The sequence below is a fragment of the Myotis lucifugus genome, unplaced genomic scaffold, assembly GCF_000147115.1.
Source record: "Myotis lucifugus unplaced genomic scaffold, Myoluc2.0 scaffold_1093, whole genome shotgun sequence".
Taxonomy (NCBI): domain Eukaryota; kingdom Metazoa; phylum Chordata; class Mammalia; order Chiroptera; family Vespertilionidae; genus Myotis; species Myotis lucifugus.
The window spans coordinates 57,267-81,883 of NW_005872141.1; the positions used below are offsets into that span (position 1 = coordinate 57,267).

Sequence of the window (24,617 nt, forward strand, 5' to 3'; positions counted from 1 at the left end):
GAACCAGCCCCCGATCAAAAGCGCTGTGCGGTGTATTCCTAGAGCTCTCAGGGCTAAGGCCCTGTGCGGTGGATCCGAGAGCTCACAGGTCTAAGGGCTGTGCGGTGTATTCCTAGAGCTCTCAGGGCTAAGGGCTGTGCGGTGTATTCCTAGAGCTCTCAGGGCTAAGGGCTGTGCGGTGTATTCCTAGAGCTCTCAGGTCTAAGGGCTGTGCGGTGTATTCCTAGAGCTCTCAGGTCTAAGGGCTGTGCGGTGTATTCCTAGAGCTCTCAGGGCTAAGGCGCTGTGCGGTGTATTCCTAGAGCTCTCAGGTCTAAGCGCTGTGCGGTGTATTCCTAGAGCTCTCAGGTCTAAGGGCTGTGCGGTGTATTCCTAGAGCTCTCAGGTCTAAGGGCTGTGCGGTGTATTCCTAGAGCTCTCAGGTCTAAGGGCTGTGCGGTGTATTCCTAGAGCTCTCAGGGCTAAGGGCTGTGCGGTGTATTCCTAGAGCTCTCAGGTCTAAGGCCCTGTGCGGTGTATTCCTAGAGCTCTCAGGGCTAAGGCGCTGTGCGGTGGATCCGAGAGCTCTCAGGTCTAAAGCTCGGGCAGGTCAGAGCTCTCTGCCTGCCCAGCGGAGAGCCTGCCGTCTGTGCATCTTCCCTCTGACCCCTTGTTCAGGCACCGGCACCAACGCGTGCTACATGGAGGACATGAGCAACATCGACCTGGTGGAAGGCGACGAGGGGAGGATGTGCATCAACACCGAGTGGGGGGCCTTTGGGGACGACGGGGCCCTGGAAGACATCCGCACGGAGTTCGACCGGGATCTGGACCTCGGCTCTCTCAACCCGGGGAAGCAGCTGTGAGTGCCCCCCCTCCTGCACCCCCCCCCCCGCCCCACCCTGCCCTGTGCTGGAGTCTGGGCATCGGCATCGGCACCAGGAAACACCCAGTCCCTCGGGGACACTTGATGCCTGGGAGGCTTTCAGTTGTGACTAGTTACCCGTCCCAGTGAGTGTGTGAGGCCAGGTCTGTATTTCAGTTTCGCGGGGCAGATGAGGGAAGTGACACCAAGGATGTGCAGTGGTTTGCCTCCACCTCATTGGGTCCGTGTGCATGGAGCATGTGTGTGCGAGGCAGGGGCGACCCAGGTGGCTCCGGTCTTGACCTCTGGGTGCGTTTGGTGAGTGGCCACCAACGGACCAGTGCAGCCCGAGAAAGCAGGATCAGCCAAGTGCCTCGCTGTGTTTCCAGGGCTCCCGACACGCTGCTGCCTCGGAGGCCTGGCCCACAGCACCTGGTGACTCCTCCCAGCCTTGGGCTCCCGGCCCTTTCTCAGCCCTCACCCCACACCTCCTGCCGTGGAGGTCCCGGGGCTGCCTCAGGCTGTCTACACGCCGCGCTCCCTGAAGGCAGGCTGCACACGCAACTTCTCTTTCCTGCCTGCACGTACACATTATTGCAACTCATTAAGTGTTGCATGAAAAAAAAACTAAACTTAAAAAAAAATAATTTCAGACTTATAGAAAAGTTGTGAATATCATATGAAGTTCCCCTTCATTCAGATTTCCTAAGTAGTAACATTCTCTATGTTTGTGTGTATATGTCTCTATACACATAAATACACACGTCTGTGTGAAATTACTTTTCTGAACCTTTGAGACTAAGTTGCAGACATAACATCCCTTCACGCCTCAATACGTCAGAGTGTATTGCCTGAAAACAAGTACCTTCTCTTACATAAACTAAGTATAATGATCAAAATTAGGGCATCAACACGTAGTAAGTTCAATATCTAATTTACAGACCTGATTCAAAATTCACCAGCTGGCCCACGAATGTCCTTTATCAAAAAGAAACAAGTGGTCCTGGCCCAGGCTCCCACCCAGGATCGCACACTGTGTTTTCTGCCAGGTCTCTTTAGCCTCCTTTCATCTTGAACACTTCTGTGGGATCTCTGTTTTTCACGATCTTGACATACAAAGCCATTTATTTTACAGAATGTCCCTCAGTTTGGGTTTGTCTGATGTTTCCTTGTGATTAGGTTCTGGTGATGGGTTTTTGGCAGGAACTTCCCACATGACGTGTGTCTCTGGAGGCACGTGTTTGCTCAGTTACTGGTGATGCTACCTGAACCACCTGGTTAAGGGGAAATGCAACAGTTTCTCCACCATATGTTTACTATGAGTCCCTCTGGAATGAGTGTCTGGTGAAGATAGTTGGGATTATGGAAACATCCTGTTTCTCATGAAACCTTCATTTTCTAGCTTCAGCATCCATGGATGAATTCCAATGCATCATTTCCTCTGTTCATGCATTGTTATTTCACTGTGAGAAGGAGCTTTCTTATCCGCTCCATTGATCTAGTCAGACCAATATGGACACATAGAATTGTTTTATTTCATAGGTTATAATTTCTTCCCATCATTATTTATTTTGATGTTCAAATGTTTCACACTTGGCCAGTGGAACCCCCACAAGCTGGTCCCCACATCCTTTGACATGTTCCCCTCACCTCTTTTCTCCTGGCCCAGAAGAAGATGGTGTCTTTGCCCAGCCCCGGCCCTGGGATCAAACCATTTTTCCAAGAAGCCTGGTGAAAAGTACCTCCTAGAAAATATTTAAACACAGAACTGCACACCTGGAAAGTAAACTCCTGCTTTGGATGCACCTGCTCCCCAGCACCCACCCCTTTCCCTGGAGATGCGGAGCAGTCCTGGCCCAAGGAGTTGACCATCCTCGCCCTCTCCCTTTCACTTAAAATAATTTCCGTTCTCTCAAAGCCAACCTGGATTTCTGTTGCCTTCTGCTTCTGCAATGTTCTAAATTTTTTTAAATAATGAAATAGATTAGGAAACAGGGTGTCCTTGATTTCCTATCTTATTACATTTGGAGAATAAACATTCTAGTTAATAGTTTACCTGGGAAATGATTAGTAATTGCCCGATGGATGCGGACTCAGGTGTGGGCAGCCTGGTGGGGTAGTTCACCCACATTATTGTGGCACCTCCCTGAGCTAGCTATCCAAGGCCAGTCACAGACACAGCATCTTTCTCTCGGGAACAGAAGCATGGTGTGGGAGCTGGAAGCGTCTGAATTTGGCTTTGTCACGCCATGATTGGGACAGTGTGAGTCTCTAAAGTTGAGATTCTAATGCCTAATATGAGGATGACACCGCATGGCCAGGCGTGATTGGGATCAAGCGCTTTGTGAGCAGGAAAGAATCTTAGGTCTCCTCTAGTCTAGTCCCCCCTACAGGTGAGGAGAGGGCACCCCAAGCTGGGACGGGGACCGAGGCCTCCTCACCTGGGAGCAGCCCCTCCACTGCTCAGGCTCCGGCTTTGGGAAAGGATGCTACATAATCAGAGCCGTTCCTGCCACTGATCTGCTCACCAAACTGTAGGTTTGAGAAGATGATCAGCGGCCTGTACCTCGGCGAACTGGTCAGGCTCATCTTGGTGAAGATGACCAAGGCAGGACTCCTGTTTGGCGGCAAGAAGTCCTCCAGTCTCCACACTAAGGGCAAGATTGAAACACGGCACGTGGCTGCCATGGAGAAGTAAGCTCTGGAGGGTCCCTCCCACCTGGACGCGGAGTCTTCGTGCAGGGTGGGCGGCCAGGGCGGTCTTCTCATGAGAAGGGTACAGTGGAAGGGAAGGGACCAGGTCTTCTTTCTCATCAGGGTGATTTATTTTTATTTTTTTAAATATATTTTTATTGATTTCAGAGAGGAAGGGAGAGGGAGAGAGAGTTAGAAACACTGATGATGAGAGAGAATCATTGATTGGCTGCCTCCTGCACGCCCCCTACTGGGGATCGAGCCTGCAACCCAGGCATGTGACCTTGACTGAAATCGAACCCGGGATCCTTCAGTCTGCAGGCTGATGCTCTATCCATTGAGCAGGGCCTCACCAGGATGATTTTAGACCTGATTACAGCTGAGGAGGGTTAGCAGTGCCTGTTGTGACTCAGCTGTGGCTTCTGGTGGGTTTCATCAGCCTGGGAATCGGCCGACGGAGGTCTACCCTCCTCATGTTTTGTTGCCTTCTGCTTCCCCTAACGCTGTGATTTTTAAAATGTTTAGGGTCACAGACCCCTTTGAGGATCAGATTCAAGTTCTGCACCTTTTCTTCCCAAAAGGCACATTTGCACACAATTTTACTTATGATATCAGGGCATCCTTAGACCCATTAAAGCCCACTCATGGAATCCAAGTTACGAACTCCTGTCATAACAAGAGCCTTCTCTACCTGGTCCTGCTGGGGGCTGGCTTTGGCTTTGGGGATCTGAGACCTCACACACAGGTCCCTGCAGTGGGCATGGCCCCAGCCAACTTATGTCCGGTTCCTCCGGCGGAGAAACCCTGGCATTGCCCTGAGCTTTGTAATCAGTTTAGATTCTGAGCTCAGCGAAATGGCGTGTGACTCCCAGCGTCCGTATTTGTGCAGAGCTTGGCAGGGACTGAGTTTCGGTGAAAGGCAGTATAGTACACGGTATAGTACAAGGTGGGTAAAAGGGTAGACTCTAATCTAACTGCCTGAGTTCAAATCCCGAGCCTTGCACTTACTAGCTGTGTGACTGTGGACAAGTTACTAGCCCTCTCTGTGCCTCAGGTCCCTTCTTCTGAGCAATCGGGTAATGACAGAATTCCCCCAGGAGTGTTGTGAGCGTTGAGTTAATACCTGTCAAATCCTTAGACAAGTGCTGGCGCATAGGGAGCTCTCAACAAGTGGTGGCTCCTATGATCCCTCCTGATGTTGTTGTTAGTAGATTACTATGTGCCAGCCTGTTTCTTTTCACGGCCCTGAGAGGTGAGAAAGCTGGTTCTCTCCATGGAGGGAAAAGGGCGGTCCTCTCATTCCTGTCCCCGGCCAGGTATAAAGAAGGCCTTGCCAACACACGAGAGATCCTCACGAACCTGGGCCTGGAGCCTTCGGAGGCCGACTGCATCGCGGTCCAGCACGTCTGCACCATCGTCTCCTTCCGCTCGGCCAATCTCTGCGCGGCGGCCCTGGCGGCCATCCTGACTCGCCTCCGGGAGAACAAGAAGCTGGTGCGGCTCCGGACCACGGTGGGCGTGGACGGCACCGTCTACAAGATACACCCTCAGTGAGTGCTGCTGCGGCCACACCCCGCGCATGAGCCTCCCTGGAGCAGGGTCCCCTTGTGCTCCAACTGCGCTGCTTCCCTGGAACCAGCGTCTCCCATTGGTTCTGAGAATTCAGGGGAAAGGCTGAATTCAGAGGCTGCATTCGGCTAGCTGTCTGGGTTGCTTTGGTGAGGGGTGGCTTGGGGGGGAGGGGGGTCACTCTTAAAGAAATACGCTGCTAAAGCCAATTGCCTGACTAGCAAGGCCAGCCATTTCTGTGTTTAGCCATCTGGCCACCCTTCTATCCATCTATTCATCTATCTGTCCATGACTATTGAATACCTACTGTGTGGGAAGACTGGAAAAATACACCCAGTTATACATGGGGGAAATCAGATGACAGAGGTTGCCAAGTTCATGTGAAGGATTCTGGTAGGAAACACGTGGACACGAGAATTTCCCAGAAGGAGGGAGTGCACACGACTCTCTGGCTAACAGAGGTGGTACTGGGAGTCAGGCGGGTACCCCCGGAAGGAGCTGGGAAAGCACTTCCCCTTTGGGCAGCGATAATGTTTGGCCAACATGTTATGCATGGACATGCCCTACCAGTTGAAATATTGGTGGTAAAATAGCTACTTCCTCGAGCCTCCCAAGTGTCCTGTCCACTGCCCCAGCTGCCCGCCCCCCCCCATCCCTCCCTGCCCCCCCCCATCCCTCCCTGCCCCCGCACCACCTGCGACTAAAGGGGTGAGCCTGCTGCCCTGCGCCTGTTCCATTGGCCGGGCTGGGCCTGTATGACTGCTCTGTATTTTGCCATCACCCCTGCCTTCAGATACCCCAAACGCCTGCACAAGGTGGTGAGGAGACTGGTCCCGAACTGTGACGTCCGCTTCTTCCTGTCGGAGAGTGGCAGCACCAAGGGGGCAGCCATGGTGACGGCGGTGGCCGCCCGCGTGCAGGCCCAGCGGAAGCTGGTGGACCAGGTGCTGGCTCTGTTCCGGCTGACCCGGGAGCAGCTCGTGGGCGTGCGGGACAAGATGCGGGCTGAGCTGGAGTATGGGCTGAAGAGGGACACCCACCTGCTGGCCACCGTCAAGATGCTGCCCAGCTACGTCTGCGGGATGCCGGATGGCACAGGTGGGCCGTGCACAGCTCTCTTTCCCGAAGGGCCACCCAGAACTCCCACGAGCTCCTTCAATCCGGTTAGGAGTTTTATTTGAAGAGCTTTGGGTTCATGTCTGTAACGGCGGGCGGGGGCCAGGGTCGAAGGTCAGTACTCCTTCTGCATCTATTTGCCGGTTGACCCACGGCCTTGCTCTGTGCACGCTGGTGGAGAGACCGCCTCCCGCAGGGGGCGCGTGCGTCTGTGTAGCTGAGAACATGGCGTGTACCCCATGTTGTTGGCAAACAGAAGACCCAGATGCTGTCCCCGGGAGCTGCCATCTGGACACTTGGAGTCGGCTGGCTGGCCTTCCCGCGGCTTCTCTGCCTCTCCTCCCTCCCAAGGCGTGGCTCTCTTGCTCTCCCCTCAGCACTCTCTGCCCCTGACTTTTCCAAGCCCTGATCCTCCTCCTGGTCCTTGGTGCTTGGCTGAGAGGAGCCACTCCACAGCGGAGTCAGTCCTTTAGAGAAGTTACTTCACCTCTTTGAACCTCATGAACTGCACCCAGAAATAATGACCTTGGTCGGATGCCTTCTAGCTTGTAGTTTGCTTTTGAACATTTCATTTCATCCTCACAACCAGTTCGTGTGTTACATAGAGTGATTCCCATCTTATGGATGCCAAAACAGACTCAGAGAGCTTAGATGACATACTCACGGCCACACATCTGTATGTTGGAACTCTCAACAGCAATGATCTTTTCCAGGGCCAACGTTCTTGGAGTCTACATGGGGGAAAAACTGAGAGCAGTAGAGATACTGTTCAATTATTCATTCCTTCATCCCGTTCATCCTCCTGCCTTCATCCCTCAAAGTTTTATTAAGCACCTACTATGTGTCAGGCTGTTCTAGTCTTGGTGATAGAGCAGTGAGGAAAGCACAGTCCCTACCCTGGTGGAGCTTATGTTCTGTTGGATTGGCAGACAATAAACAAACGCCATATGATGCCATGTAATGACAGGTGCTGTGAAGGCAAATAGAGCAGGGTGAGGGGTAAGAGAGCGGCTGGGAGTGATGTCTTTGGCAAATTCAAGGAACAGCAAAATGACCAGTGTGGCTGCAGCAGGGTGAGACAGAGAGCAAGGCAAAAGGCTTTCCAGAACAGTCTGTGATGCTCTGCGATGCTGGAGAAGTGAGAGGCAGTGGGTGGTATTGAAGGTTGAACTTGATTTGAATTCTTTTTGTTGTTAATTCCCACCCGATGATATTTTTCCATTGATTTTTAGAGAGAGTGGAAGGGAGGGGGAGAGACAGAGAGAGCGAGAGAAACATCGATGTGAGAGAGACACATCTATTGGTTGCTTCCTGCATGTGCCCTGACCCGGTCAGGGATCCAGCCTGCAACCGAGGTACATGCCCTTGACTGGAATCAAAACCGGGACCCTTCAGTCCACAGGCCAATGCTCTATCCACTGAGCCAAACCGGCCGGTGTGGGTGAGGGAACCCAGAGAAGGGGAGGGCAGGGATGGGAAGGATCATTCTATCATGTGATGAGCAGTTCCTCCAGGCCACACAGACGGATGGAGCCACCTTCCGGAGGCCATTGCACTCAGGGGCTCTTTGAGCATAAGTACCATGTGTGGTCTTTACCAGGTGCAGGAAAAGCAGGCTGGCCTCACAGCTCTGGGTGCCTGCGGGTGCTCTGGATCTGTGCCCGGGCAGGCTCTGAGGCTGCTCCTTTCCCCCCCACGCCTCCCCCGAGCCCCTGCTCTGTGCATGCTGGTGGAGCCGAGCCCCACTTTCTCCACCACAGAGAAAGGGAATTTCCTTGCCCTGGATCTGGGGGGAACCAACTTCCGCGTCCTCCTGGTGAAGATCAGAAGCGGCCGGAGGTCAGTGCGAATGTACAACAAGATCTTCGCCATCCCTCTGGAGATCATGCAGGGCACCGGGGAGGAGGTAAACGTCAGGCTGTGCGTCAGGCCGTGGGTCTGTGCGCTGAGGTGCCAGCCTCCCCCCGTCACTGCCCGCCTGGGTGACTGCCGCTCTCTCCCTGCAGCTGTTTGACCACATCGTGCAGTGCATCTCCGACTTCTTGGACTACATGGGCCTCAAGGGAGTCCCGCTGCCTCTGGGCTTCACATTCTCATTTCCCTGCAGGCAGACAGGCATCGATAAGGTAAGCAGCCCCTCCAGACTCCCAGCCAGCCCCGTGGGGTGGGCTGCCCTCCTCCACGAGGGGAATCCCAAGGTACCTCTGAGTCACTGTTCATTTTATTTAGGGGCCTTAGGACAGGGCAGCTGGGGGGAGGGGCCGCGGGCGGTTGGGGCTGCAGTGTGCGTCAAAACAACCGGTCGTTCCGACATTGCGGTCGCTTGGCTTTTAAATATATATATATATCATTTCCTATATTGATGTACAAGGTGATAGATCCATTTTTTTGGAATGATAGGATGCCTCTAGTGTTTTACTGTGGAACAATGCTTTAATAAACAGTCTGTGGCTTTATCATTAATCACGTCTTAATCTGTCCTTGGCTAGATTAGAAGTGATCCAGGCCTTTGCTCTGTGCAGTCATGGCCTGGGAACATGAGTTGGTCACTGATGAATATGAATTACTGCAATTACTCCACTCAGAAGTAGACCCTGTCTGCGCATCATGCTTTGTAATGCCTCTGGGCCAGTGTTAGGGCTGCATAGATGGAAGCAATCAAAAGCACACACACCGGACTACCTATTAGATGTTGAGGTCCCAGAAAACTACTGCTCAAGTGAATTTCTCCTCCTTTCTTTCAGGGGATACTCATTGAGTGGACCAAAGGCTTTAAGGCTACTGACTGTGAAGGGGAAGACATGGTGGATATGCTCAGGGAAGCCATCAAGAGGAGAAACGTACGATACGGTGTTGAGGCTCATGCCTGACCTAGTCCCTTCCCCCAAACCCCTTTGGCCCACCGTCCTACATCCAGCCCTGTGACTCTGACCTCCCTCACACACACCCCACCCCTACTCTGGGTCGATATGCCCCTCCTAGTCCAGTTGGCTTGCACATTCCACCTACAGTAGAGCTGCTTCCTTTGCAGGAGTTTGACCTGGACATAGTTGCAGTTGTGAATGACACAGTGGGGACCATGATGACCTGTGGCTATGAAGATCCTAATTGTGAGATTGGCCTGATTGCGGGTAGGTGGTCAGGCATGTCCCATTGGCCTACTCCCATCTGATTCTTTGGAGGATCCTTTTTAACATAGTGAGGCAGGGGAGATTGTTCCATTATACAGAGCCTCTGGAGCTGGCTTTGTCCAAGGCAGAGATGAAGTTAAGGCTGGGATTCTAGAATTCTTAAGTGTTTACTTAGTATCTTTCTTCATTAAGGGTAGTAAGTCAAAGTTGTCCTTTCTGTTGAAGAAGAATGATATAAAAAAAGTGGACTTTCAGATTAGGGCCTTGGAGCAACTGAGGAAGGAGACCTCAGTTGAATCTTGTTGGTCCAAAGCTGGCTCCAATGTTCTCTGACCTTTTCTAGCTGTCTGGGTTCACAGGATGGGGAAGATTTGGAAAGAAACCTAGGGGAGGAGAAGTCTGACGGTGATTAAGGACTAGGGTGGATTCCAGTGGGATGGCTCCAGCGGGGTGAGGGAAAGGGTGGGAGTTGAACAGGTAGAGATGGGGATGAAGGGCATTCCAACTGAGAGGTACAGGTTAAGTAATGACAATCTGTGAAAGTTGTTCCAGTTGGTTGTCTGGGGTTCCTGGAGGTGAGGAGTAGGTGGAACAAGCAGATGGGGATATAGTGAGATGTCTTCAATGCCAGATAAGGGGTTTGATCTCACTCCAACTCTCACCTGCTTTGTGAACTTGGACAGGTTACTATTCTGTCTGGACTTGAATTTCCTCATCTATGGGAGGGACTGGGCTATATCTAGGTGAGCAAAGAGGTGAGACTTGTTTAATTACATATAATAGTTGCCTGGACTGTTGTGTTGAGAATAGTTCTTAGGCCAGGTCATGGGTCAAGGAGAAGAGGGTGCTAAATATAGATGCTAAACATTTGCTTGTCCAAGACTAGACGATTCCTCATGGTCCCTTCCAGGTCTGACTGCTAGCTCTATGACTACTTGGAGGCTCACTTTGTGTGCCTATAGCTTACCAAGGATGATGATGGAGGTGATGCTGCTGCTGCTATCACCATTGATTGAATACTTACTATGTGGCGGAAACTTACAAACATCATCTCATTTTTAAAAAAATATATTTTTTATTGATTTCAGAGAGATAGGGAGGAGAGAGAGATAGAAACATCAATGATGAGAATCATTGATTGGCTGCCTCCTGCCCACCCCCTACTGGGGATTGCACCCGCAAATGGGGCATGTGCCCTGACTTGGAATCAAACTGTGACCTCCTAGCTCATAAGTTGATGCTTAACCATTGAGCCACACCAGCCGAAGCTCATCTCATTTTTTTTTTTTTTAAATAACAAATCTATGAGGCAGGCATTGTTTCCTTTTCACAGATGAAGAAATTGGGTCTCTGAAAGATGAGATACTTGTCTAAGGTCACTCAGCAATGGTATAAAGCTGCAGTTCAGATTTTGACTCCAATCCAGTTGTCTGACTCCAAGCTTAAAGTCCTGTCTGCTGCGCTCCGCTGCCTCTTTAAGATCTGGTGGTGTCTTTTGAAGACTAAAGTCTCTTCCTGATTCCTTCTAGGAACGGGCAGCAATATGTGCTACATGGAGGAGATGAGGAACATAGAGGTGGTGGAAGGGGACGAAGGGAAGATGTGCATTAACACAGAGTGGGGAGGATTTGGAGATAATGGCTGCATAGATGACATCCGGACCCAATATGACAAGGAGGTGGATGAGGGGTCCCTGAATCCTGGCAAACAAAGGTGAGAAGGCAGATGTGTACATGTGTGCGGGTTGTGCATATACCACTTTACCAGATCTTGGCGGGGGGTGGGGGTTGGGGTGGGTGTGTGTGCCATTTTCTTATTATATTACAACTACTATTACATGTTACTGTGCTGTCTTATTTGAACAAAAGCAAAATATTATGACAAATTTCCAATAAGTAGAACAAAGGGTTGCCTTTTTCTAACTATCATAGGACATCATAAAGGGGGTGGCTAGTGGAGGCAGAGGCTGTGTGTGGGCCAGGTGTCACAGAGCAGGGGCCTGGTGACTCTGGGGGCCCTCTCAGGATGGGCCTCTGAGAGGTCCAATTCAGCATTTTAAGAGCTGGCTGCCAGGTTGCTGACCTCTGTTGTTCTGGGCGAGGAAGTGGCCACAGGAAGGATGGGAGTTCCGGTTCTCAACATGATGTCATGTCCCAACATGGGTCACAGTCACCTGTGAGGTGTATTCCAACTACTGACCCTACTGAAAACAGTGGATGGTTCTTTAAAAAAAGGTAGAGTACATTTTTGCTTGCATCCTCATATACCAGCGGTTCTCAACCTGTGGGTCGCGACCCCTTTGGCGGTCGAACGACCCTTTCACAGGGGTCGCCTAAGACCATCCTTCATATCAGATATTTATATTATGATTCATAACAGTAGCAGTATTACAGTTATGAAGTAACAACAAAAATAATTTTATGGTTGGGGGTCACCACAACATGAGGAACTGTATTTAAAGGGCCAGAAGGTTGAGAACCACTGTCATATACCTTCTTGAGAAGGAGAGAAAGGAGTAGCTAGGGATAGAGCTATCATGCTAGGAATTGATCGTTAACCTGGGCTTGTCCATTAGAACAGGAGCTGGCAAACTTTTTCTATGATGTACCAGAGAGTAAATGTTTTACTATCAGGTCACAACTAAACTCAGTGTCTTAGTATATAAAGTAAGATGGAAATGCAGATTTGTTGTGATGGGTGATAGCCACATGAAGAAGCTGAGCAGATAGGAAGTGTAATGGGATGACTGGGCCACAGATGCCTTAGTAACTGTTGAACTGAGAGCACGACATAGAAGAGGCCCCGTGGTCCCTCATCTTCCTTGGCACTTGCTCCAAAAAAAGAAAAAATCTGATCAATGTATTTATCTCTGAACCCCACATTGGGGCATCCAGCTATCATGGCTCTTCTTAAGGGGCGAGGCCTTCTGACTTAGTTGTGTGTCTGGAGGCTTACATTTTTGGAATGAGGACTTAAGGGGGCAGCACTTTTGAATTTGCTGCCATAATCTGTCTTGGGCTCACGTTAGGGCAGTGATGGCGAACCTATGACACGCGTGTCAGAGGTGACACGCGAACTCATTTTTTTGGTTGATTTTTCTTTGTTAAATGGCATTTAAAGATATAAAATAAATATCAAAAATATAGATCTTTGTTTTACTATGGTTGCAAATATCAGAAAATTTCTATATGTGGCATGGCACTAGAATTAAGTTAGGGTTTTTCAAAATGCTGACACGCCGAGCTCCAAAGGTTCGCCATCACTGCATTAGGGCCTGATCAGCGAGGAGAACACACAAGTCTCGGCCATGCTCCGCTTCCCATTTGGCCCTGCAGGCAGGGGCAGCCCCGCCTGCGTCACGGTGGCTGGTGACGGGCACACACACCCGTGCAGACACCTGTGCAGTGCCTGCTGGTCACAAGGCGAGTCTCCTCTTGCTCCTTCCCTCACGCTGCTCACAGCCTGGCAGAAAGGGGACAGGGTGGTGACAGCTTTTGAGGACCCTGGTGTGTGCGGACAGTGTAAATGTATTACCTGGGGGAGCGGAGTCTCTAGTGGGACAGATTCCTTCACCTAGAAAGGAGCATCTCCAGTAGAACAGATGTGTCCTGCAAACCGAGGGGCGTTGGCTTTGGGAACCGGAGAGGGACCAGCTCTTGCTCAGCACCTGCTGTACACCGAGGCTTGCCTCCCGACAGCCTGTGCGGTCAGTGTTTGGGTCCCTGTTTTATAGATGATGGCTCAGTGCTTGCTCAGGTGCCCCTGGTATGTGGCAGAGCTGGGACCCGGCTCCCGCTCCCCGTGGCTCCAAAGCCTGGCTCTCCCACATCACTGCATTTCCGTTGGCCACGGCTCACTCCGAAACACTCCAAACCAGGCAGCTGGCGGCGGCCAGTGGTCTGCCTTCCACACCCGACCCATGTCCTTTCGGGAACCATTCATCAGCGCTGGTTTTCCTGCTCTCACCCACCTTCTCCCTCTTCCCCAAACAGATACGAGAAAATGACCAGCGGGATGTACCTGGGGGAGATTGTGCGGCAGATCCTGATTGACCTGACCAAGCAGGGTCTCCTCTTCCGGGGGCAGATTTCAGAGCGTCTCCGCACCCGGGGCATCTTTGAAACCAAGTTCCTGTCCCAGATTGAAAGGTGACGTGCGGTCAAGTTCACTGCTCAGTGTGAGAGCCCTAACTTGCATGTGCTGCTGTCATGCTGGGGGTAGGCGGGTTTGAGATTTAAGACTAGAAACAGCAAGGCCAGATGAGGAGGGGTTGCCCCCTCTCTCCAGCTGCTTCAGGACCACAGCCCCAGGGCGTGCTCACAGCTGAGGGGCCAGCAGCCTGCCTGGGCTCTGGGTTCCTAAACTGTTACCCAGGAGTTAGCTGAGGCCAGAAAATGATCCTCCTTTGTTCCTAAAAAGAAAATATATCCCTAATATGAAAGCAAAGTCATTTTAAAAAATCACCCACATGCTCACCACTAAATACAGCGGTTTTTATTTTTGCATATTATGTTCCCTTTCAAGTTCTTGAATGTTTGCAAGCTTATTTTCTTTTTTTTAAATGGATTTTTAGAGAGAGAGGAAGGGAGAAGGATAGAGAGATAGAAACATCGATGAGAAACATCATCGGTCCACTGCCTCCTGCTTGCCCCCCACTGGGGATCGAGCCCACAACCCAGGCATGTGCCCTGACCAGGAATCGAACCAGTGACCTCTTGGTTCTTGGGTCGATGCTCAACCGCTGAGCCACGCTAGCTGGGCTGGACACACTTTTTTAAAAGGTAGTTCCAGTTCCCACTGCCACCAGCTATGCACACATGGCGGTTTCACTGCTTCTTCTACCAGCCCTGGATGTGATCAGAGGCTCTGTGTTTGGAATTTCTCTCAATTTGACTTCCTTCATTTAATTCTCCTGGTCTTTTATTTAAAAAATATATTTTATTGATTTTTTTTTTACAGAGAGGAAGGGGAAGGGATAGAGAGTTAGAAACATCGATGAGAGCGAAACATCGATCAGCTGCCTCCTGCAACCAAGGTACATGCCCTTGACCGGAATTGAACCTGGGACCCTTCAGTCCGCAGGCCGACGCTCTCCCCATCAAGCCAAACCGGTTAGGGCAAATTCTCCTGGTCTTTATGGCCAGGTGCCAGCAAGCCAGAAATCATCCTGGGGGGAAAAGAAAACTCTTTATAAATGAAAGCAGTGCATTTAATGAGGGAAATGCGATGGGCTGCTGCAGAGAGTTCTGTTTAAGGAGAGGGTGGTAGAATCTGCAGCACCAGCAGCAATTTTGTGTTTTTGAAGTGATGATCAGCGAACATTCAGCTTTCTTTTTTGGGGGGCGGAGGGGTCTGGTCTTCAACTCATCCAATCCGAAAGTGCAAGTTGAAAGTCACTGCCTTTGGTGACCAGAGGGTCCTCTTTTGTGGGGGAAACAGTTGCTCCCTTGTGTGCAGGAGATAAACAGATTGACTGATCTTTGCCTTGCTTTTTTGAACACAAGGAAAGTTGTTCCGGACAAAGCAAGTTGTCAGGACCTATATGCCTCCAGAAGTATTTGCTTCTGCCACACAAAACGTGTCTGCCTTGGATGCTTTCACTTCTGCAGGCATTTTACAAAGCACCTTTATGGGTTAAAATAAAATCATACCATCGAGTGCCAATGGGAAGATAGCAGTTGCTGTCCTGACTGTGGACCATTTCGACACGTGTTGAATGGGTGGGACAGTGACCTCAGGGGAAGCATCCTGGTTTACAGCCTCAGAGTCCGAGCTTCTGCTTCCTCTCCACCACTTCCCTCCTTCGTGCTGGGTGACCTGAAGCAGGCAGCTCCTCTCTGGACCCAGTTTCCTTCTTTATAAGATAAATAATTGCTCTGCTGCTTAACCCCAAGGATGGCTCTGAGGATAGAGTAAGGGAACATACATGAAGGAACTAGGTAAACTGTGAAGGGCTAGATCAGGGGTCCTCAAACTATGGCCTGCGGGCCACATGCAAATACAAATATTGTATTTGTTCCCGTTTTGTTTTTTTACTTCAAAATAAGATATGTGCAGTGTGCATAGGAATTTGTTCATAGTTTTTTTTAAACTATAGTCCGGCCCTCCAACGGTCTGAGGGCCAGTGAACTGGCCCCCTGTTTAAAAAGTTTGAGGACCCCTGGGCTAGATCATGGAAGGAATTTTATACATACTAATGAAACCCCACTTTTTTCCTTCCTATATAAATGTTGCTTATTCATAAGCAAAAGGAAGAAAATAAGAATCACTGGCAATCCTTCCAGCATCTGAATAGATTTCCTTCTGCTCTTTGTGTGTGTGTGAAGGACAAACATCATTTAAAAACAAAAACCAAGATCATATGGCAGCTAGTATTTTATAATTTATGTTTTCACTTAATACATCATAAACATTTTTCATAGCATTAGATATTCTCATGCGAACTCAATTTTAAGGTCTACAAAGGATTCTACTGTCTGGCTACACCCCCTCTTACCTGTGGAATCTGCTCTATGGTCATAGAGGTTGTTTCTCAGTTGTTCTCTCTTGATAACACTCTTCTTTCTGCAGCGATCGGCTGGCCCTCCTCCAGGTGAGGAGGATCCTGCAGCAGCTCGGCTTGGACAGCACGTGCGAGGACAGCATCGTGGTGAAGGAGGTGTGTGGAGCTGTGTCCCGTCGGGCGGCCCAGCTCTGTGGCGCAGGCATGGCCGCCATCGTGGAGAAGAGGAGGGAAGACCAGGGGCTGGAGCACCTGAAGATCACTGTGGGCGTGGACGGCACCCTGTACAAGCTGCACCCTCAGTGAGTGCCTGAGAAGGACGGGGTGGGAGGGCGCTGAGGTCAAGAGTAGACCTGGTTGAATCTGACAGGCAAGGTTGAGCCCTGTGGTATGGTGTGGGAGGATTTGCCATCCCCTCTGAACCCCAGCTTCCTCATCTGTAAAAGGCGGGCAGTAATCATCTCTACCTCTTAGAGCTACACGAAGATTACATGGGTGCCCTAGCTGGTTTGGCTCAGTGGATAGAGCATCAGCCTGTGGACTGAAAGGTCCCAGGTTCGATTCCGGCCAAGGGCATGTACCTTGGTTGCGGGCACATCCCCAGTAGGAGGTGTGCAAGAGGCAGCTGATCGATGTCTCTCTCTCATTGATGTGTCTAACTCTCTATCCCTCTCTCTTCCTCTCTGTAAAAAAATCAATAAGATATATATTTTAAAAAAAAGATTACATGGGTTATACAGGTAAAGTGCTCAGTAAATACTGGCCTCACAGGGGAGTCATTGAACTGAGTATTTTATATAACATAGAGCATTGTCTAGTATGAGCTGGTTATAATTTTCTTAGCTCAGAATAAGCGGACAGAGGATTAAGAGCCCTGTCAGGCAATATGAGTTTGAATCCAGTTTCTTACTCCCTGTAAAATGAGGACAAAAATCAGACCTGCCTCATGGATTGCTGTGAGGATTAAGTTAAGCAGTGGCGGTAGCAGGAATGGCTCGTCACAAAACTTCCAGTGATGAAAGTTATAATTTCCATTTCATGTCGTGTTTTACATTTTGTTTTGGTGAAGAGGAAAAGTATTAACAAGCTTACACAGGTTTTCAGTCATGCTGAAGTGTATACATGAACTTATTATTGTAATCCTTGACCCTTAGCCCTTTCTATGATGCTAATTGTTCAGAATAACTGACTGGTATTGTCTCTTGGTTTTCCCTTTGGGTCACATATTTTTGTTGAGGTTCCTCCAAGCCTCTCCCTTGAACCAAGACTTGACCAAGGAACAAACCACATGATCATTTCAGTAGGTACAGACAAAGCATTTGGTAAAATTTAACACTTTTCAGGTTAAAATTACTCAATAAACTAGGAATAAGGGAGCTTCCTCAACCTGGTATAAAAGCATCTGGGAAGAGTCCACCGCTGGCATCATACTTACTGGGGAGAGAAAGAGTGGATGCTCTTCCCTTAAGATCAGGAACAAGACAAGGATGCACTCTTGCCACTGCTGTTCAGCACTGTACCTTCTAATGCTGCCTCAGGTGGCTGTGTGATTTTTGTCTCTCAGTCGAATCTTGATTCAAGGAGAGGTTTGTAAGAGTCAGTTCCAAAACATGTGGCCTCAAGGGGAAAATCAGGGGTAAGTCTAGCCAGGGCAGGGAGGCAAGAAACAGCAGTAAAAGGCATCCGACCTCACACCGTGTACAAACATTAACTCAAAATGGACCAAAGACCTGAATTAAGATCTGAAACTATAAAACTCCTAGAAGAAAACATAGGTGTAAATCTCTGTGACCTTGGATTAGGCAATTGTTTTTAAATATGACATCAAAAGAATAGGCAACAAAAGAAAGTGTAGGTAAATTGGACTCCATAAAATTAAAATATTTTATATGCCATAGGAAGTGAAAAGAAAGAATGGAAGAAAATATTTGCAAATCATGTATCTGATGAGGGACTCATCTCTGGGATATATAAAGAACACTTAATGCAACTCAACAATAAAGATAAGTAACAAGTGAACAAAGGATTTAAATAGACATCTCTCCAAGAAGATCTACAATGGCTGATAAACATTCAGAAAGGTGCCGAATATCGTTAGTCACCAGGAAAATGCAAGTCAAAACCATGAACTACCATTTCACATGCACTTAGGATGGCCACAATTAAAAAGAGTGGCAGTAACAAGTGTTGATCAGGATGTGACAAAATTGGAGCCCTAATGCCTGGCTGGTGGGAAACAGTTTGGCAATTCCTAAAAAGGATAAACATGGAGTTACCATGTGACCCAGCAATTTCATTGCTAGGTGTACTCGAGAATTGAAAACGTGTTCACACACAAACTTGTTAGTGATGTTCATAGCAGCATTATTCATACTAGCCAAAAGGGGAAACAACCCAAGTGCCCATCAACTTCTGGGTGGGTAAACAAAATGTAGGATAGCCATACAATGAACTATTACTCATAAAAAGGAATGAAGTACTGACACGTGCTACAACTTTGACGAATGTTGAAAATCTTAAATGAAAGAAGCCAGACACAAAAGGCCACATATAACAGATTCCATTATATTAATGTTCGGAATAGGCAAATATATAAAGATAGAAAGATTAGTGATTGCTGGGGTTAGTGTGAATCGAGAGCAACTGTTATTGGGTATGGGTTTCCTTTTTAGGATGACAGAAATGTTCTGGGATTAGACAGTGGTGATAGTTGCGCAACTTTGGGAATACACTAAAAACCACTGAATAATTGTATATTTAAAAAAAGAAAAAGAAAGAAAGACTTGATTAAGCAGTGATTGCCAAGCCATTTCCTCCTATCTCCTGGGAAGTTTGGGACTGATTACCCTTACTGTGCCTCTGATAAAATTCCCTTCTCCTCCCACGTAACCAGCAGAGCCCCAGGGAGCTTCAGGGGTTGGCCAGAGTCACCCACTGGCTGTGCGGCAGAGTTGGGCTCAGATCCTTCGCTGGCAGGCTGGCCCTCAGAGATGACTGCCACCTGTGCCATTACAGTAACCCGCATCCCAGGCCTTTGGCAGACACACTTTGATCCCACAGACTGGCCTGGTAACTGACTCCCAGGATGTAAATTCGAATGGATTTAATATCTCAAATGATAGAGAGGCCAAGTATTGTGATTAAGACTGTGAGCTTTGGGGGAAAATTAATGGGAGGAGAGATGGGTGAATGGATGGATCAAACAGGGCAAGATTTTAACTTTGTTGAGACGAGGCAGAAGGTATAGAGGTACTCACTGAACTATGCTTTCAACATTTGAAAATAAAAATTGGGGGAAATTTTGAACCAAAAAAAGTGGGATTTGGAAAAACACTGGCCTGGTCCAAATCTTAATAAATGGACTAGTTTGTACAAATTTGGACAAGTTTCTTATTTATGTAGTGAAGATAGTGATAATTATTTTCAAACTACTATTGGTTACACTTTGATGTTCTGTATGTGAAACACCTTCCTAGACTATTCTCTGGCATTAGCAGTTGCTCAGTAAAAGGTAATATTAAAACAGCTATCTAAAAGACCGTGTAAGCTGTTCTGGATCCTTAAGAAGCAAGCTAGAAGCAACAAACTAGATGGAAATAATTTATAAATACGATGATTCCCTATGTAAGTGCTGATGATGTTTTTTTTTCTTCTCTTTTTCATAGCTTTTCTTGGATATTGCAGGAAACGGTGAAAGAACTAGCCCCTAAATGTGATGTGACGTTCATGCTGTCAGAAGATGGGAGTGGGAAGGGAGCAGCTCTGATCACTGCTGTGGCCAAGAGGCTGCAGCAGGCACAGAAGGAGAACTAGGAAGGCCTCGTGGGGGGGCCCAATGCGCCTTGGATGCTGACAAGCTTTTCCTCTGGCCGATGACTTGATCAGGGACCAACAGGCAAGCTTCTGGCTGTCTTCGCCTTCGGGATGGCTGAAAGAGAACCCCAGTTTCTCGGGCATTCTTAGCATTTTGTTACTGGTTTTCAAGGGGAGTACATGAAAGCTCTAGTTGGCATATTTGGGTCCAAGATGGGCCAACTTGTAAACTCAAAGCATGTGGCCGGAGAGATCCTCTTTCAGCAAAATTTTCAGTTGAGGCCTGGCCTGTCAGTTCTCTATGGCTTTGGGTCTTGTGGCTGCTGGATTTAACAGCATATACATGATCTGCCATGTGGCCTGGCTGGCTGAGCTCCCACTGGCATGCTTCGGCCATTTCTGTAGTAGGCTGAGCCCTCTACTTGATCTCATCTAACTTGTCCTTAACTTGTCATGTTGACTCCAAAGACTTTAGAGTTCAGGCCCAGGATGAAGGAGGATTGATTGCCAGGAAGCCTGTAGGAACCTTCTTTATGCTCACAGAGAGTAGTGTCAGCACCGTGTAGGATTTTTCTCAATCCCATGTGTCATTGGGAAGGGTGTCATTTGCGGGACCTGTTTTTCATTTTACATGTGGTTTGTGTTGCTATTGTTAATACTTGTTTTAAGAACTATTGGGTATATGAAATCCAGTAAATTAATAAAAAATATTTATTTCCCAAGAATCTTTGCACGAGGTATTAATATTTCATCTGGGAGGCTTACTTGGTAACTTCATGCTCTGCTGGTGGAATAAGGGGCACAGGGTCACAAGTTGCTGAAAGCATCTCTCTAGTCTAAACTTCTTACCAACAGGGGGAAATATATGGAAGATCTGCTGCAATATCTCTAACAGATTATCCACATTTCATTTGAAGGAATACTTCCAACGACTTTATCTCAGGATCCCACAGTTGAATGAGAGAGAGGCCCCCCTGGGGAGAGAGAGGCCCGCTGGGGCTGCGACACATGAGGGAGATGAGGTTTTCATACATTCAGTCAACATTTATGGCGATACTGCTGTGGGTGGGTGCTACATTCATCCAAATGGACTTTGTTGTCTTTTAAGATTATATCTCTCTGGAGACAGTCTGTAAGGATTTATGAAATTTATCTTTTTGTATTTTAAGGTTAGATCTCTCTGGGGAAATGTGTTACCTGATCATATTTTGTCTTAGTGAACCCCAAACCCTGTTGTCCTTGGTATCGTCTTGTTATCTTCCTCCAGCTCTCCCATTCCATGGTAAGGCGCTCCCAGCTCCCAGTTCTGCTGGGGGTCTCTCCTTCGCCATCTGCTTAGACCGATGACCTGGCCCAGGGTCAGGTAGCTGCACCACCATGTCTCTCGCAGCCTGGTCTCTCAGCACATGTTTGGCAAAATGAGGAGGTCGCCCGGCCTTGGTCTCTTACAAGAAAAAGAAACCCCGAGGTATCCAGGCAACCTTGCGCATTCCGACTAATTGATGGCATCACAGAATCCTTGAACCGTAACGGAACCGGAACCGCAGCGAGGGCAGACATCGGCTTGCTGCCTGTGGACAGGCAGCCCCTGAAACACCTGGGGCGATGGAGGACTAACTTCCCAAAGTTTGCTAGGCAAGACCACAACCACACAAGGTAAATGATCCCCATGGGAACCCCAGACTTTTCCTCTTGGGAAGAGCATGTTTCTAGTCCCGTGGTTACTTTCTCCCTGGAACCTTTGGCTGGAAAGAGCAGATGAACATAGATTTAAGAACTACATTTTCCCCATGACTCTGACTCCGCAGAAAGAGTGACCTCATTCCCATTTGTCTGTCTTCAGAAATCTTGTGTCCTCTTCTTCCCATTAGCTGAACGGGTGCTCCATGAGAATAAACACTTGGGTCTCATTTTTTCTGTTGTCCCCAGAGCCAACCACAGTGGCTGGTATTGAGTAGCTATTGGACGGTTCTCTGAATGAATAAATGATTGATTGAATGAATGAATGATTGCTTGCCTTTGAATTCTCCATTCTTTTGCCTCACCCAATGGGACTTGAGCCTTACACACAGTAGATACTCTATAAATGATGGTTCAGTGAGTGCCAATTCCTGTTCTAGGTACTAAGAACTCAAAGAAATATAAGACACCATTCCTGCTTTGTAAGAACTCAAAGCTAACAAGGGAGGAAAGACATAAATATCTACAATACAATATGGTAAAAGGAACAAGATGAATTCCTAACCATGTCCTGAGTCCTTTAGATCAGGAGCTCTCAACCTGCACGCGCGCGCGCGCGCACACACACACACACACACACGCACGCGCGCGCGCGCGCCATAAACCTCTTTGACAATCGTGCAACCTATGGATTTTTTCACAGAATGTTTTTAAATGTGTAAAATACATAGGATTACAAAGGAAGCCAATGGTCATGAATTACAGTCATTAGAATATTAAAATAGTGATATAGCAATATATGTGCTGATTTATTAATGCATTCTATAACAAGATTTAGCAGGAAACTAATCCTATGTAATTAAACCCTAATATGCAAATCAACCGAACGGTGGAATGACTGGTCACTATGAACTGACCATCAGGGGGCAGACGCTCAACATAGGAGCTGCCCCCTGGTGATCAGAGCACTCCCACAGGGGGAGCACCGCTCAGCCAGAAACCGGACTCACGGCGGGCAAGTGCAGTGGTGGTGGTGGGAGCCTTTGCGGCAGCACTAAGGAGCAGCGAGCTGAGCGGTAGGGAGCAGCAGGCAGGCAGGCGGTAAGGAGCGAGGGGTCTCGGACTGCGAGAGGGCACAGGCCAGGCTGAGCCCCCCCCATCCCACCCCCAGTGCAGGAATTTTGTGCACCGGGCCTCTAGTAGTAACCATAATTTTGACGTCCTGATGAGATTAAACCATTTCTGGAGACATTTTCACGGATATGAAATGTCTCTGATTTCTTCTGGGGCAAAGTCACAGCTGCTGCTGACACTATTGTTGACTACATTTATAATGAAAGGAAATACTAAATTTTAGTTAGAGGTGATTGAAAATAAAGTAACTTTCCCCCCCAAAAGTTTAAAGACTCCCCTTTAGGGAGGTTCCCCCCCTCCCCCCCGAACTTGGGGCCCAGGTTAATGATCCCTGATTGACATGTCCTAGTAGACCTGCATTTATTTAGGGATAGCATCTTCAGAGACTGTGCGGTTTGTACTCAGGAGAACTAAGCGTGCTTTCTGAGCTTCAATGTCCTCACGTGAGAGAGGGGGGTAAATATAGCAGCCTGGCACGGATATGTGCACTACATAAGCTGCATAGCTAGACCAGGGGATGAGCTATACGCCACTGTGCATGTGTGAGGCTGTTGTGTTAGGGTTGTCGTTGTTGTTGTGAGGGGTCCATCTTATCACTGGTATGAGCCACTTGAACATCAGCAGTAAGGACCTCCCACGTCTATTGCCCAGGTATGTGGAGGGTGAATAATGGCAATTGGGGGAAATGAATTTCTCACCCCCACTTCCCTCCACCCCCACTGTCCTGATAATTCCTCTCTTGCCATTTCACAGTTGAAACTCCTGGTAAATCATAATTTGTTAGAGGAAGGAGGGGCCTTGGAAGAAGCTGGATAATCATAGAGGGGTCTGGTAGCTCATATTAGAGGTGAACGAGGAGGGGCAATTAGGGGAGGAGAGATGAATTCATTTCTCGTCCAGCCATGGAAAGAATGAAGCTTGGGAGAAAGTGAAGATACTTTTTAAATCTTCATTTAAAACACACACACATGTTTTCATTGATTTTTAGAGAGAGAGGAAGGGAAAGGGAGAGACAGAGAGAAACATTGATATGAGAAACATCGATTGGATGCCTCCTGCACGCCCTCTATTGGGGATCAAGACCACAATCCAGGCATGTGCCTAGACTGGGAATCGAACTGGTGACCTTTTGGTGCATGGGACTATTCTCAACCAACTGAGCCACACCAGGCAGGGCAATTTTTATTTATTTTTTTAATATGAGAAGGAAAGAGAGATAAGGAGAAATATAAGTCATTGACAATAGTTTGGGGGATTGGCCTAAAGAGCAGGGATGCACTAACAGTACAGGGGACACTTCCAGGGGGTGTCATTCACATCATAGTCTCTATGTGGCCCGGCTCCCATTGAGTCAGCTCTCTGGTAGCTAGCATGGTCTAGGGTGGCCCTTCCCAAAGTAGGTGCTAGGATTAACTGGATGTTCCCGAGTCGGCCAGTCTCTGGAGTAACTCTTCCCTTTAATTCCCAAATAAAATGGCTCCTTTCTCCATCCCACATTCTGCAGAAAGGCCCAATAGTCCAACAAATGCAGCACTCTTTCACGTACTTTGGTCTCTCCTAGGCCTTGGGCTGGGTGAGTCAGACCTTACCTGTGTTCCCAGCACTTTACCCAAGCAGGGCTTCTGCCCTGATGCTAGTCCATGGGCCCTGGCCCTGGGGCCTGAGATATTCCTGCCCCTCGTGAAGGAGCAGGAAGGGAGGTCTCCGGTTGTGTGCGGGGAGAGGCAGGAGCAGATCTTCAACCGCTCTTCTCTAAGCAACAACATTTTTCACCTGCAAAAGCAGTCATCTCATATGTTACAATTGACACACACGGATATAGCTGTTTTTACTTGTGGGAATGGTAGTAAAAATGGAATCCTCTACACATGTCTCTGTATCTAGCTTTTTTGGTTTAACAATATACATCATGGATAAACATTATGATTTATGTCATCTTTTGTTTCTTTTTGTAGCTCCTTATAAGCTAAATAAAATCCTATTCACAAGGCATCCCAATGCTGATAAAAGGTTTGTTTTATAGTGAATTGTGAGGGACCAGGGACAGGACCGGGCACAAAAATAAATACGATGGTGGGATTAGGGCTGAGGGAGCGGAGGAAAGGAGATTGACATTTCCCAGGGGAACTGACAG

The 24,617-nt window shown here is 48.4% G+C and overlaps 1 protein-coding gene across 2 annotated transcripts in view; it reads left to right on the forward strand.

The window, feature by feature from the left end:
- Positions 1-20,394, forward strand: part of HKDC1 (hexokinase domain containing 1) — a 38,972-nt gene extending 18,578 nt beyond the window's left edge. For both annotated transcript variants that reach the window (XM_006107295.3, XM_023748020.1), the window contains 12 exons: positions 658-841; positions 3,383-3,538; positions 4,855-5,088; positions 5,901-6,205; positions 7,984-8,129; positions 8,230-8,349; positions 8,968-9,063; positions 9,255-9,354; positions 10,884-11,067; positions 13,347-13,502; positions 15,925-16,158; positions 19,522-20,394. In XM_006107295.3, the coding sequence (XP_006107357.1) occupies positions 658-841; positions 3,383-3,538; positions 4,855-5,088; positions 5,901-6,205; positions 7,984-8,129; positions 8,230-8,349; positions 8,968-9,063; positions 9,255-9,354; positions 10,884-11,067; positions 13,347-13,502; positions 15,925-16,158; positions 19,522-19,669 (2,063 nt within the window). In that variant the 3' untranslated portion in view covers positions 19,670-20,394. The remainder of the gene's footprint in view (positions 1-657; positions 842-3,382; positions 3,539-4,854; positions 5,089-5,900; positions 6,206-7,983; positions 8,130-8,229; positions 8,350-8,967; positions 9,064-9,254; positions 9,355-10,883; positions 11,068-13,346; positions 13,503-15,924; positions 16,159-19,521) is intronic.
- The last annotated feature ends 4,223 nt before the right edge of the window (positions 20,395-24,617 follow it).